The 16,527-nt window shown below is 45.9% G+C and overlaps 1 protein-coding gene across 1 annotated transcript in view; it reads left to right on the top strand.

The window, feature by feature from the left end:
- Nucleotides 1–3,927: 3,927 nt before the first annotated feature.
- The window catches only part of LOC142915513 (uncharacterized), a 28,607-nt gene continuing 16,007 nt past the window's right edge, over nucleotides 3,928–16,527 (top strand). The window contains exons 1-3 of the mRNA XM_076061269.1: nucleotides 3,928–4,021; nucleotides 12,606–12,711; nucleotides 15,351–15,769. Of these exons, the coding sequence (XP_075917384.1) occupies nucleotides 12,606–12,711; nucleotides 15,351–15,769 (525 nt within the window). The 5' untranslated portion in view covers nucleotides 3,928–4,021. The remainder of the gene's footprint in view (nucleotides 4,022–12,605; nucleotides 12,712–15,350; nucleotides 15,770–16,527) is intronic.

Genomic DNA, 16,527 nt, shown 5'->3' on the forward strand with positions numbered 1-16,527 from the left:
GAGGAGCCAGAAAACTTCGCGTCACGTGGGAGGGGAGAAACTGAAACCTGATTGGCTCCAAGGCGGAGAGATTTTTATTTTTTTTACGGGAAAACTTTATTGTTTTTAACCGTACGATGAATTTACAAAACTCACCATCAACAATAAACACTCGCGTTGGCATTGGCGCGGTCTGAATAAATAAACACAAATTTTTATTGGTTATGTAAATATTTACAAAACGCGGTAATATCACCCAAATGATATTCTGTAGTTAAGATTCTTTCCCGACTCGATCCATCAGAATCGATCTGCGGCTTAATCCTCAAATCGATTCTCTCCATTCTTTCAATGCATTAACAAACGATTCTTAGATTCTATCGTCGATTCCAGCACACCTTTAGCTAAACAGTGTCTGAATCTGATCTCCTGTTGATGCCCCCACACCTGAAGATGACTGCTTTGTGTTGAGACTGGCACGTCGAGGTTTTTTATTCATTATTTTTAATTTATTAATTTTGAAACCCCCCGTTGACTTTACCGAAAGACTCAAAGAAAATGAATTCCTGCAGTCACGACAGCTTTTAAGTCAAGATTCAAACAAACCTCTATCATGGTTATATTTGGTTGTCAGATGGCTTCTCACATTTAGTTGGCACGCGTCAAACGAGAAATTGACAAGAATGCAGCAGGGACGTGGCCAGACTCCACCGAGAGACTTGCAAGACATCCATTCTGGTCAGCACCCACGGTGGCTAGGAGATGTTGACGACCTCGCCCGGTCTACAAGGAGGTCGTGGGTTCGATCCACGACCCTGACACTGCCTGCTGTTGCTACTGCTACTGCTGCTGTATATTTGGAGTTTGCGTGTTCCTCTCTCTGAGCGATATCACGGTACGCGAGCACTGGCCACCACCGAAAATCGCCACGTATGCCCGTACACGCCGCACAGTACTGTACACAGTTGCACGGGTGCGCGATCGCAACGCAGTCACACTGGTATGCGAGCGCTACGCGCTATTGTAAACAATCGTGCGGGTACGTAAACACCACACACTTCGTCCCGAGGTGAACAGCCGCGCATACACGTAGACACCCAGCACACTCTGCCCTCCACTTCACGCTCCCAAAAGACCACACAACACAGTTTAATCCCCCCACTAGCGAATTTGATTTACCTGAGCAACTCGTTTAACTACGCGTGTGTGTGTACGTCAGTGGCTGCCAGCCTACCCTCCCGGGGATTCTAGGCTGAACCTACTGTCTATCGCTCCGCTCTCTACTCCCGATTAACTGACTCCGGACTCACTTCTCTTACACACGCTTACTTCCCTTAAGCTGCGCTGAACGTTGTAGAAGGAGGTGATGGTAGGTCGGCCTCGTCGAGAGTGGAGCCTGGCTGCGTTGGAGTTCGTCACACGGACGTCCCGAACGGCTGACTCTGTTGCTCCGTAGACCGCTAAGATTTTGAAGAACTCACCTTGCTACCTGAATCCCCCTTCCTTTATCCCACCTACAACAAAGGAATTCCGCCGTTTCGCTCCCTTGGCCTCCCGTCCAATCAGGGGCTCGGATTTTCCCGCCCTTTCGATACCCGGATCCCAGCTCGGGTGACGTCGCCGCAGTGATCTCTCCGACGTCCGCTCTCTGTTCTCCCGCTACCAGTCCACTGACCCGTGCTTGTGCGTGTGTGGCTCCACTCGTGGTGGCTCGATGGCCCTTGCCGTGACCATGCAACTTTAATATTAGGTCGCGGCGCCGCAGTGCATGTCAGCTACAGGGGGAAGATCGCCCAATTTCCCGGCCGCAGGAAACCATGAAGTTCGATCCCATTAGGGACTTCTGGAAAAAAACCTATCGGCCGGGTGACCTCTCCTCTCGGCTCTACGTGGGGCGTGTGTGCGTTCATGTGGGGGGGGGGGGGAAAGGGGGGGGTTGCGAGGGTGCGCCGCGTCGGCATCCCCCGGTGGCGGCTTCACGGCGGCGGGCATGGCCTCGGCAGAGCGGCTCTGCTGCGGCGGCCTCGCGACTGTGCAGTGGGCAAAACGCGGACGTCTGAGAAGGCACCGGCCCCGGGAGAGTGGCGGGAAATCCAAGGCATCGGTGACAGTGTCGCGCCGGTGGGTACGGCTCCGCTGTGGCGGCACCACAGCTATACCAAATAAATGAAACTATGAAATGAAAACTATGCACTATAGACTCAGCACCAGATCTTATTTATTCACGATGTACTTACAAAAAAAATCCGCAGACTACCTACTGGATCTCCTCTCTTGTTTCAAAGAACAAATTTGACCTCAGGTCTTCGCTCAGCTACCAGCTTCACATTCCCTATTGCCGTACAAAAACCGGAGGAAGGGCCTTTGCTATTGATGCCCCCAGGGTCTGGAATGCTATTGCCAATAAACTGCAACTTGAATCACTACCTATGAGATCTTCACTCAAAACTGCTCTAGAGGAGTTGTACAACCCTAGCTGCCACTGCTATTCAGTGGCCTAAAATATGGCTCTAGATTTTGGTGTTATAATTTATTTACGTAGTTTATTGTAAAAAATGTGGTCACAGTCCCTATGATCACTGTTACATTGCATTTATGGCTTTTATTTTGGTGATTTCGAAAACGTTTTTTTGTTTTGGCCATTTTTTTGTTTATTGTAGTACGGAGTTAGACTGATGACCTTAATCTTAGTTGTCTTGTGGTTGTTGTTATTGTTTGACTTGCATCCCACTGGGATTTTTGCACACAGCGTTGGTGTATGGTGCTATTTCAGGAATATTTTGATTGTTTTTTCCTGGATTTTCTGTTTGCACAGTCACATAATCACTTTAAGATGTTTTCTTGTTCATGTTTTTGTTTGTTGAGGTTGCACCCGATTCAAGAGCCGAATGGCTCACAGGGCTATACCAAATAAATAAACTATGAACTACACCATAGACTCAACACTGCACCATAGACTCAGCACTGCACCATAGACTCAGCACTGCACCATAGACTCAACACTGCATCATAGACTCAACACTGCACCATAGACTCAGCACTGCCCCATAGACTCAGCACTGCACCATAGACTCAACACTGCATCATAGACTCAACACTGCACCATAGACTCAACACTGCCACCCATAGACTCAACACTGCACCATAGACTCAACACTGCACCATAGACTCAACACTGCCACCCATAGACTCAACACTGCACCATAGACTCAACACTGCCACCCATAGACTCAACACTGCACCATAGACTCAACACTGCACCATAGACTCAACACTGCCACCCATAGACTCAACACTGCACCTGCAAATCATCTGAAAATCACGGACTGGACGTTGGAGGGCATTATTTACCTCACAAGTGGAGAGACCTCGCACTCCGGGCCGATCGTCGTCAACTTATCAACTTATCAACACAACTCCATGGCCACTGCCTTCACCCCCGGCCCCCCTAAAATGGCGGCGGGCGAGGGGGAGGAGCCGAAAAGTTTTGGCGGGAAAAAAAACTTCGCGTCACGTGGGAGGGGAGACACCCAACCAGTGTGAGTCCAAGGCAGAGGCGACTTTGAGGAAATATTTTAAAGTATCGAATTGCAGAAAAAAACTCAACAATAAAACTCCCGTTGGCATTCGCGGAGATGTAAATTTAAAAAAAATTGCTTTATTGTTGAAGTACATTAAATAAACGCGGAAATATCAGAAGTAAATTTCAATACAAAATTTACTCAAACGTGATTCCGTAGTTTCGAATCCTTCCCGACTCCAGAATCGATCAAACGGCTTGATCACCAAATCGATTCTCTCCAGTCTGGGTATCCAATAACAAACGATGTATCGATTCGAGCATCGATTTTCAACGCCCCCTTTGATTTACAGTGGTTGAATCGTGTTGAGCTATGATTAAGAATCGAATCGGCTACAACGTGGTCTGCGTGGCTGAGCCAATAGAAGCGCACGCTGCTGGAAGGCGCCGTCCAATCGGAGGAGGCGATGGTGGCTCCAGGTGCACCTAGCATGGCACCAGCTCTGCTGCTTGGACCAATTGGTGAGCTTCAAGATGCTCCCCCTTACTCGGTCTCGTCGCGACTGCGGCTCTAGGTGCACTGAGCCTGGCACCAGCTCCACTGCTACATCACTACAGTAGCTGCACTGCGCCTGGCACCAGCTCCACTGCTACATCACTACAGTAGCTGCACTGCGCCTGGCACCAGCTCCTCTGATTCTTCACTACAGTAGCTGCACTGCGCCTGGCACCAGCTCCTCTGATACATCACTACAGTAGCTGCACTGCGCCTGGTACCAGCTCCACTGATTCTTCACTACAGTAGCTGCACTGCGCCTGGCACCAGCTCCTCTGATACATCACTACAGCCAATCAGTGAGGGTTGTCACGTCAACAGAACGTGCCAATTCGTGACTAGTACAGCACACCGATGATGGTGTGGCTTTGATCTCCAACACACCGGTGTGCTGTACTAGTACACTACACTATACACTACACCAAGGCCGTAATCTTCCTCTATATACAGTATATAAAAGGGAAATTTTTGATTGTGCCTGTTCAAAATGTTTAGCGTACTTCCCGACATGCACCAAACTTTATATTTGCCATGTGGGTACTTTCCAGACTGTACACCATGCAATAATTATAAAAATACACTTTTTTTGGGGGGGGGGGGGGGTGGGCGCAATAATGCATTTATTTTGCACGGTAAGTGAGCTGTCATGTGACAGATGTGACCCTATGCGGAAGCGTAACAGAGTATGCCTGCTGATGTCCCCCCACACCCTCCGCGGGTAAAGTGAAATACAAATGTGTTGCAGGTCTAAGTAGTAGTGTAGCGGTAAGCGCTACGAACCCGGCGACCCGAGTTCGATTCCCGCTCACGGCCAACCCCGTTGACGATTATTTGAACCGGTCCTGGGCCTCTTCTAGGTCGACTCAGCCCCAAACGAGTAACTGTTGTGGTGTGAACATCGCCACTGGGGAGACAAAGACGGCCGGGCGTGCTGAATCCAAGTCCCAGGCGAAGCTGGGTAGTACAGCTAGTTATAATATATTGGGGGGCACACATCCCCCCCCGATATTCAAATGTGCTCAAAATGTCCCCCCCAATATATTGCTATAAAAAATGTTTTAAAAGTAATAATTGCTATGCAATTTGCTAAATCTTGGCCACAACATCTGGACTTGTCTTCATATAAATCAATGCATAGATTTCTGTTTATATGATTGTGGTTATGGTTGTACTTTATTAATCCCTAATCTCAAACATTACATACAATGAAGCAAGAAATGGTAAAAAAGTAAAAACAGAGCAATGGAATACACTATTAGACATTATTGTAAATAAAAAGTCTATCCCATGTGTTGGTGAATTTTTAATATTTTAGGCAGGAAATGGCAGGAAATAATTTTTCAAATTGAGATATTTTTCTGGGGGGCGGGGGGGAGGGACCCCCAGACCCCTTGGAAGATCTGGTCCCCCCCAATGTTGACTCCATGGCTACGGCCTTGCACTACACTATACACTACACGATACCTTACCTCTAAAAGTCATTTTTTGTCTGTGTGTCTGCGTGTCTGTCTGCGTGTCTGTCTGCGTGGGTACCTTGTGACGTTTTTCACTTACAAACTGTGGGGTTTACGCATCGAAAAAGTACACAGATACCACGCCGTATGCCCTGGGACGAAAAATTGCTCTTCGTATTTCACGTCTGTCAAGTTTAAAGTAGTTAAGTGAACAATTTATTCCGTTTTATAAGCACGGAGTGGTGCCAGAGCACGCATCTGCGCATGTGCGAGAAAGTCGGCTCCGCGGTGGTGATTGCCCCTAGCAACGCACACACGCCATCGGGTTGGCGGAATTCTCGTTCGTGTTAAAAATGCAACAAAAATACCCAACGCTGAGGTCAATTCTTCAGTGTGATGTCTTCTCCCCAATTGTGCACTTACTACTATAGGGTCGGTAGATGCTACGATTATAGTGCTTGGATAATATTATTGTTGAGCGGGCGGGGGGATGGTGGGGGAGGGGGGTAGCAGCCCACCCCCAGCCTGCAAAGGTGCCACATCAGCCGGCTGGGCAATCTAGGAGAAACCGGGGACACTGCACCAGGACTGGGCCTCACCACTACACTCTGTGAAATTAGTACTATTATAGAGTCGATATATACTATTGTAGTGGGTATAAAACATGCGGAGACTTCTCTCTTCTGGAGGCAGCACGTAACAATAACACAAAGGGGTACGGCCCCTTCCGATAATTATGGAGAGATTCCTCCGGCTAGCCTACCTAACATTGGCTATGCTCTAGCACTGCCTCACCTACAAACAAAATGAGGGTACCCCCATGGGTTCTCCCTTATCACCAGTGATAGGCAATGTTTTCATGGAGAAATTTGAATCAGATGCCATCCAGACTTCCACTCTCAGACCTTCCCTGTGGAAGAGATATGTGGATGACACTTTCGTCATTTGGCCACATGGCCTCCCAGCTTTGAACCTTTTCCTACACCACATCAATTCCAGACATCCCGCCATCAAATTCACCATGGAAGTGGAGAAAGATGGCAAGCTACCATTCTTGGATGTTCTGTTTGAGAGGAGACCTGATGGCTCACTAGGGCATTCTGTCTACAGGAAACCCACCCACACAGATTCCTACTTGAAACCTGAATCCCACCACCACCCAGCTCAAAATAATTATCTCATCAAAACGTTATACCACAGGGCACATTGCATTTTGGACCAACACCACCTGACCAGTGAATTAAAACATATACACCTGGCCCTCAAGAGAAACGGATACTCTGACTGTACCATCCGCCAAGCTCTTTCTCCCTCCATACAGAAACATCCACTTGATACTCTGGTCAAAACCATCACACTACCATATATAGCAGGCATTACTAAAAAGATCTCCTAAATTCTAAACAAACACAAGATCCTGGTCCGGTTCAATACAGTACACAAAATCCGTGACCTGATCCCATCCGTGAAGGATGTCGTTCCTGACTTACAGTACCCCGGGGTTTACAAACTGAGCTGCACCTGTGGTGACTACTATATCGGGGAGACGAAACGACATGTCTCTGACCGAATTCGCGAGCACAAATCAGATTCGAAACACGGCAGAACGAATTCTTCTGCCGTAGCTGATCACTGTTACAACGCTGTGGATGATCACGATATAGTTTTCTCCGATACCAAGGTTCTCTGCAAACTCACGGGTTTTTATCAGATTTGTCCACGAGGCAATTCAGATTTACAAACACAGACACAATTTCAACCGAGAGAATGGTTTCAAATTAAGCAATCATTGGAAAGATGTTCTAAATCAAACCAAACATTAAACTAATTTTCAATGGTACAGTATATTTATTCAAGTAGTGGTATTCCAAACTTTCACAGCAGCTTATTTCCCTTCACACCAACATTATGTAAACTCCCCTCCACCGTGCCGGTCCAGTACATCATTGTATGCTAATTCCTTTGTCAAGGCGTTTTTTGTTTCCTCCCACACAGCTTAAAAGACGCGACCTGGGCTTGCTGTCTTCACTCCAACGCTGTCCTCTGGACAGTCCAATCCCTTCACCTGATGAAGGCCACTTGTGTTGTGGCCGAAACGTCGTGATTTTTTGTTATTTTATTTTTTACCTACGTGACTTTACCGAATAGAGCCAAAGAGTATGCTCTAGCCTCTTCACTGGTTAAGCTTTTGGTTCAGCCCTTTGGGCTCTTCGCTTCGGGTCTTCAAGGTTACAGCTCCAGGGTGGCTCTTGAGTTATTAAGATGTTATTAACCAAGTAAAATTTACCTGTTCAAAGTTGCTCCATCTTATTTGCCGGGTATTAGTCTATTTTACCTAGCAGTGTGGCTATTTTGCTTTGGATGTCATCATCTATCTTGGCAGAAATTATGTTGCCCTCATTACTCTCAGCGTCTCTGCTGTACTTGCAGCGTTCGCACTCCTCGCACCATTCACCCCCCCTAGCCTCCCCCTCTCTGACTTATTTAACTGCCCTAACCCTGGTCTCTCTCACACTTCAGTGAAAAATTCCTTGCTGTGGTTGTCACACCTGATGATGATTGCTTGTGTTGCAATCGTAACGTCGTGATTTATTTATTTCATTAATTTTTTTTCACCTACGTGACTTTACAGAAAGAACCAAAGAGTATGGCTCTTGAGTCTTCAGGTGAACGACGACTGCCGTACCCGTTCAGCGGACTGTCTTTTATACCGGATTCTGCCTCACCCGCCCCTGGCCACTCCTCCCTTCTGGAACCGTCTTCCTGGGGGTCTGGGGGTTTGTACTTGTGGTCCCGAGCTGCCTTAGGATTACCTTAGCTCAACGGCCAGACTCATCACCCTTAGACTCCCTTCTGCTCCCTGTTGACTCGAGGCCGTTATTACACGCTACAAGTAGTGGCAATCACGTACAGCGCTCAACGATGCCGCTACATTATAGCAGCCCAGCCCCAGCCTGCCAAGGCGCCAACTACACTATTATAGAGTCGGTATATACGACTATAGAGAGATACTACTGTAGAGTAGGTAGATACTACTGCAGAATATTTAGTTACTTCTACTGTAGAGTGGGCAGTGGGGGGGGGGGGGGGGGTATAGCAGCCCAGCCGCAGCCTGCTAAGGCACCACCTCGGCCAGCTGGGCAATCTAGGCAAGGCCGGGGGCTCTCCACGGGACTAGGCCTCACAACGACACTTTGTATACTTACTAGATACTATTATAGAGTCGGTAGATACGATTATAGAGTCAGTAGATACTACTGTAGAGTCGGTAGATACTACTGTAAAGTCGGGAGATACTACTGCAGAGTCGGTAGATGCTACTGTAGAGTCAGTAGATACTGCTATCGAGTGTGCAGATACTATACTCTTTGGGTCTTTTGGTAAAGTCACGTAGATAGAAAATAATAAAAACCATGACGTTTCGATCGCAAACGTCTTCAGGTGAAAAAAATACAGCAGGAGAAATATAGCGAGAGAGCTGCTGCATCAAGAGGTTATATAGGTTTGAGATGGGTGCAACCCAAGGGTAAGTGGGCAGGGCTAGAGATGGAATTTGCATGTAAATGTAAGATCGGAGAGCCTGATATACCTCACGACTACGGTGCTAAAGAGGCGCACGATTGTATTGCAGAAGATTAGCATGTCAATCTGTTAATGTAACCCCACGAATAGGGTGCTGAAGAGGCGGCTATTGTATTGCTAGAAATTATAGATTAGCATGTCAATGTGAGATGGCTCCCGCAGTAGCGGCTGTGTTAATGAGAAGATTGGCAAGTCAGTGTCAGAGAACCGGGCACAAAAGCCACCTCGTGCCCTGTTCTCTAACATGCCAATCTTCTCATTAGATATTGCTATAGAGTCAGCAGTTACTGCTATAGTTAGTTGATACTACTTTAGAGTCAATAGATATGACTATAGATTCAGTAGATACTACTATAGTCATTAGAAACTACTGTAGAGTTAGTATATACTATAGAGTTGGTTGATACTACTATAGTCAGCAGATACTATTGAGTCAGTAGAAACTACTGTCCTCAGTAGGTACCACTACGGTCAGTAAAGACTGCTATAGTCAGTAGATACTACTATACAGTCAGTAGATACTACTATGGTCAGTGGATACTACTATAGAGTCAGTAGATACTCATTGTTTTTTTCGGTAAAGTCACGTATGTAGAAATACAATAAAATTATATTAAAACAAAAAAATCACGACGTTTCAATCACAATGCAAGCGATCTTCATCAGGTGTCAAGAACAAATCACGGAGGTAAATACAACAAAAAGATGAGAGATGAGAATTCAACAAACCTGAAAAAACATTATGTGAAGCACATCCAGTCAGGCCAACAACACAGACACTTCCTGGCAGACCACGAATTTCAGAAGAGTGTTAAATTTCATGTTCAACCTTTGGATTGCACATACCAGCATAGATAGAATGAAAAATACGAGGTACACGGTCAGTAGAAATACATATACAAGTCCAGCAAGAGGTAAGGAGGGAGGAAAGACGGACAGGGAGGCAGAGAGAGAGGGGGGGCCGGAGGGATGAACAGAAGCTTAAATAGGAAATACGGTTGGAGGGGGGGAGGGGCCAGAGTGAGAGCGGCAGCTCAAACACGCACATCTTACACATACAAAACGGCAGCTCAAAAAAGGACCACCTCTTGTAAATACAAAATGGCAGCTCAAAAAATGACCACCTCTTGTAAATACAAAACGGCAGTTCAAAAAAGGGCACATCTTACACGTAATTACAACGGTAACTTCCCCGTAGAAGTGTGATAATAAAGTATTAAAGCTTTCGTGACTGCATAAAATTACTCATTGGTTTTTTCGGTAAAGTCACGTATGTAGAAACACAATAAAATTATATTAAAACAAACAATCATGACGTTTCGATCACAATACTAGCGATCTTCATCAGGTGTCAAGAACAAATCATGGAGGTAAATACAACAAAAAGATGAGAGACGAGAATTCAACAAACCTGAAAAAAACATTATGTGATGCACATCCAGTCAGGCCAACAACACAGTTAAACACTTCCTGGCGGACCACGAATTTCAGAAGAGTGTTAAATTTCGTGTTCAACCTTTGGATTGCACATACCAGCATAGATAGAATGAAAAATACGAGGTACACAGTAGAAATACATATACAAGTCCAGCAAGAGGTAAGGAGAGAGGAAAGACGGACAGGGAGGAAGAGAGAGGGGGGGGGGGGCCCGGAGGGATGAACAGAAGCTTAAATAGGAAATACGGTTGGAGGGGGGGAGGGGCCAGAGTGAGAGCGGCAGCTCAAACATGCACATCTTACACATACAAAACGGCAGCTCAAAAAAGGACCACCTCTTGTAAATACAAAACGGCAGCTCAAAAAATGACCACTTCTTGTGAATACAAAACGGCAGCTCAAAAAAGGGCACATCTTACACATAATTACAACGGTAACTTCCCCGTAGAAGTGTGATAATAAAGTATGAAAGCTTTTGTGACTGCATAAAATTACTCATTGGTTTTTTCGGTAAAGTCACGTATGAGTAATTTTATGCAGTTACGAAAGCTTTAATACTTCAGTAGATACTACTATAGAGGAGATACTACTGTAGCATTAGTAGTTACTACTATAGTCAGTGGATACTCCTACCATCAGTAGTTACTACTATTGAGTCAGTAGATATCACTGTTGAATTAGTAGATCCTCCTACAGTCAGTAAATACCTCTACAATCAATATATACTATAGATTCAGTAGATACTACTATAATCATTAGATACTACTTACAGTCACTATTTACTACCATAGAGTTGGTTGATACTACTATTGAGACAGTAGATACTACTGTAGAGGTAGTAGATACTACTACTATGGTCAGTAAATACTTCTACAGTCAGTAGATACTATTATACGGTCAGTTGATACTACTGCAGTCAATAGATACTACTATAGTCTGGATACTACTATAGAGTCATTTGATACTCCTGCAGAGTCAGTAGATACTACTATAATCGGTAGATACTTCCGTAGATTCGGTAGATACTACTATAGAGTCAGTAGATAATACTACAGTCAGATGCCACTACAGTCAGTATATACTGCTGCAGAGTCAGTAGATACTGCTTTAGAGTCAGTAGATACTGCTATAGAGTTAGTAGTTACTACTATAGCGTCAGTTACTACTGGAGAGTCAGATACTGCTGTAATGGTTCGACAGAGGCGTGCACACTCTTGTGGAGGCAACACTTATTTATTTAACACAACTGCAACACAACTGCAACACACCCTACACATGAGGTGGTGACCACCGCCTACTCTCGCTAACACTCGGGTTCTACTTGGCGTGGCCAAGCCAGGAGGGCTTCTGCTTGGCCACGATGACTGGAGGCTTCTTCCTTCAGATTCTTCATGAGACGTCTTCATCCCAGGCATGAACAGCTCAGCTCTCTGTGCTGAGCCGGCTTATAAGCCCCCCTGGCGTGGCTGGCCACACCCTAGCCACGCCCTCCTCGAACCCACAAGAAGGCTCCACTCCCTGACCACGTAACCCCCAGGGTCCCCCAGGGCCCCTGGCCCCCACCTGGATCTGGTCACGTGTCCAGCCGGGGTCACTCAGAGTGCCACTACTACACACCGCACCAGGTACTCATTTGAGGCCGAATCGACCTAGGGGAGGCCCAGGACTGGTTCAGATCATCGTCACTGGTGTTGGCTATGAGCGGGAATCGTACCGGGGTCGCCGGGTGCATAGCGCAGCGTGCTAACCGCAACACTACCACTCCCCCATGCACGACACTATACACTACACTATATGCCACACTATACACTGCTATGCACTACACTATACACTACACTATAAACTATACACTACACCATACACTCCACACTAGTGCTGTACTTCGTAATGAATTAGCACGTTCTGTTCACGTGGCACTAAACCTTAGTAAATGGCTGTGTCGGGTGGTGGCGGGTTTATCGACAGCGCAACATTTATATATTTACGCCATCTAACCCAAACAAACAAACCTCTATTATGGATCTGTTTGGTTGTCTACGTTCATTGTCGTTGTTTTTCTTTGCTTTCCCCCTGCCAGATGGCTTCTGACATTCAATTGGCGTTCGTCAAGCAAGAAATAGATGAGAATGCAGGGCTTGGGACGTGGCTAGATTTCATGGAGAGACTGCAAGACATTGATGCTGGTGAGCACGGTGGCACCACGGTGGATAGCAGACGTTGACTACCTCGCCTGGTATACAGGAGGTCGTGGGTTCGATCCCGACCCTGACACTGCCTGCTGTATATTTGGAGTTTGCTTGTATCTCTCTCATCAGCATCACGGTGGCTAGGAGATGTTGACTACATCGCCTGGTATACAGGAGGTCGTGGGTTCGATCCCAACACACACACCTCTCTGTGCCTGTGTGTCTCTCTCTCTGTCTCTGTGTCATCTCTCTCTGCTTATGTGTCTGTCTATGTGTCTCTGGTTCTGTGTTTTATCTTTCTCTTAAATTTGGCAATCTTTGGAAGAACGTGATCAACCAGGTAGGGTGTTGACTGTTATGTTGGCCGACTGTGTGTGTTGTATTGCATTATATTTCTAAGTTTACTAGGTTTGTTTTCTCTTTCATTTGTACCTGATGATTATTGCTTGTGTTGCAATCGAAACGTCGCATGCAATTATTTAATTAATTATTTCCTCTTTATACGTGACTTTACCGAAAGAACCAAAGAGTACATTTTGATTTAAAGCTTTCGTGACTGCAGGGATTCATCTTCTTGGTTCTTTTGGTGACTTTACCGAAAGAACCAAAGAGTAATTCCTGCAGTCACAAAAGCGCCAAATCAAGTTTGTTCAATAACAATTACTGCGATAAATAAATAATCCATTAAAAATAACTGTGTTCTTTAATTACCTTTGATGATGATGATGATGACGATTTGAAGACGATGGAGGTGGTGGTGGTGATGGCTGGGCCATGTAGGCCACCTGTCCAGCCACCACAGCTTGTTCGGGGGCTAAATGGGCACGGCATAAGCTAGAGAAGAGATGGAGTGATGTGGTACAGGAGGACGTGGAGCTGAGTGGACTTGCCGTTGGGGGAATTGGCACGCATCTAGTAACTTGCAAATTTGCGAAACTCAACGAATCCAGCGTTGGTGCGTAGCGTAGGTTTACTGTAATCAAACCTTTAGTTTAACACCTAGCCGGCTTTCGCAACCGACATCATCCATAATTTATATATTTTTGTTAATTGGATTGCGTAAATATAAATGTGTCGTTAAACCTGCCACCACCCGACATAGCAAATCAGGAAGCACCAGTGTATAGTGTACTAATGGGAAGTACCCGGCATTGCCTGGGGGGAAAATATATTTCGAAACTTGTCTTCTCTTAAAAACATAACATACACAAATACTAAGCTGTTGTGGAAGCCCGGTGTTCCATTTGTCTGTCCATTTGTCCGTCAACAAAATTATTAGAGGCTTGCAGAAGTCCTGAATCAAAAAGTAACAAAGTGGGGGGTAAATAGTTGATCTAAAAGGTTTCCGAAAATTGTCGACCCCCCCTAAAATAATGTTTTTACCCACCATAGGCAAATATACCTACACACCCTATATACAATAAAGTGAGTAGTATCTATTGATTCTATAGTAGCATCTATTGACTCTATAGTTGTATCTCGAAACTCTTTAGTAGTATCTATTGACTGTACAGTAGTATCTACTGAGTATAGTAGCATCTACTGACTGTATTGTAGTATCTATTGACTGTAGTAGTATCTACTGACTGTAGTAGTATCAACTGCCCGTAATAGTATTTACTGACTCTAGAGTCGTATATAGCAACTCTATAGGAGTAGAAACTTGATTTGGAGCTTTCATGACTGCAGGAATTACTCTTTGGTTCTTTCGGTAAATTCACATAGAAAGAAAAATAAATTAAATAATAGCATAGTATCTACTGATTATGGTAACTACTAACTATAGTATTATCTGCTGACTCTACAGTAGTATCTGCTGACTCTATAGCAGTATATGCAAACTCTATAGACGTATCTACTGACTCTGCAGCAGTATATTTTGACTGTAGTGGTATCTACTGGCTGTAGTATGTCTACTGACTCTATAGTAGTATCTAATAACTGTACAGTAGTATATACTGACTATAGTAGTATCTACTAACTCTATAGGAGTATCTACCGACTTGATAGCAGTAGAAACTGACTATAGTAGTATCTACTGACTGTAGTAGTATCTTCTGACTCTGTAATATAATCCATCGACTCTATAGCAGTATCTGCTATCACTACAGTAGTATATACTGACCATAGTAGTATCTAACTCTATAGTAGTATCTACCGACTCTATAGCAGTATATACCAACTCTATATTAGTATCTACCGACTCTATAGTAGTATCTACCGACTCAATAATCGTATATACCGACTCTATAAAAGTATATATCGACTCTAGCAGTATCTACTAACTATACAAAGTGCCGTGGTGAGGCCTAGTCCCGTGGAGAGCCGCCGGCCTCGCCTAGATTGCCCAGCCGGCCAAGGTGGCACCTTTGCAGGCTGGGGCTGGGCTGCTACCCCTCCCCCACCATCCCCCCACCCGCTCTACAGTAGTTGTATCTAAGGACTATAGTAGTAAGTGCACACATTGGGGTGCACTTACTACTGTGTTGGGTGGTGGCGGGTTTAACAACGTGATCTAACCCGAACCTTAAGCCCAAACCTTAAGCCCAACGCTGACGGGAAGCCACGTACGGGCACAATGCGCCCAGACAACGCTCCCACCACACCGCTCACCCCGCCCGTCCATACCTTTGCAGGAGACAAGAAGACTGCGAGCGCCCCTGGCGACAAGCGGCACGCGTGCGGGCAGTGCGGCAAGTGCTTCATGGGTGAGACGTCGTACGTGTGCCTTGAGTGCGGCAAGGGCTTCGCGCAGGCCTGCAACTTGAACTTGCAAGTGAGGACGCACACGGGCGAGAGGCCGTACGTGTGCATGGAGTGCGGGAAGAGTTTTCCCAGGTGCTCCAACATGAAGAAGCATGCCAGGACGCACACGGGCGAGAAGCCGTACGTGTGTGATGAGTGCGGGCAGGGGTTCACGCAGGCGCACAGCTTGCACCCGCACGCAAGGGCGCACATGAGCGAGAGGCCGTACGTGTGCGCCGTGTGCGGCAAGAGTTTTGCTTTTCGTCGCCACCTTCTGCGGCATTCGGTGACTCACAGGGAGGGGCCAGCCGTATGAGGAGTCCAGGGAGGGGGTCTTTTTTCCGAACACCGTTTTGTGGCGCACGCTGGGACGCACTCACGCGGCCGTGAGCGGCCGTGGGCTCGGGGGGCGTCGGGAATTATATCAAGAAAAAACTCTCCGTGTGCACGGAGACTACGATGGGAAGTACCTCGAGGAGTCTTAAGGAAATGAGACGTTTCGAAATACACCGCGAAAGTGCAGTGTATTCTACACTATACACTACACTACTATACACTACACTACTATACACTACACTATACGCTACACTCCTATACACTACACTACTATACACTACACTATACACGACACTATAGACTACACTATACACTACACCACACACTGCTATACACTATTAGTATATGAAATATACTAGTAACTAATTGGCGCGTTGTTTACGTGACAAACCTTACTGGCTGTGTCGGGTGGTGGAGGGTTACAACACATTTATACTTAATGCGATCTAACCCAAAATACTTTATGATTAATAAACACGCTGTCCCGACATTCACTGCAATCAATCTAATTTTAAGGAAACGTTTCCCAACACAGCTGTAGGTGTGGGTGATGATGACACTGCATCGACACTGCTCTTCAAGGTCCCCGTAGTTTGTTCGCGTAAGACTTTACCTTTAACACCGCCGGAGCTAAAACATCGAATGGCATTAAGTCGGGCGAACGGGCGGACTTTCCGCTATATCAGAAACTGGGGATTTTAACCTGAAACAAGTGCCAATTGATATATTCAC

The sequence above is a fragment of the Petromyzon marinus genome, unplaced genomic scaffold (assembly GCF_048934315.1).
Source record: "Petromyzon marinus isolate PM22_M1 ecotype Great Lakes invasive population unplaced genomic scaffold, UKy_Petmar_22M1.pri1.0 PM_G_Scaffold_32, whole genome shotgun sequence".
Lineage (NCBI taxonomy): Eukaryota > Metazoa > Chordata > Hyperoartia > Petromyzontiformes > Petromyzontidae > Petromyzon > Petromyzon marinus.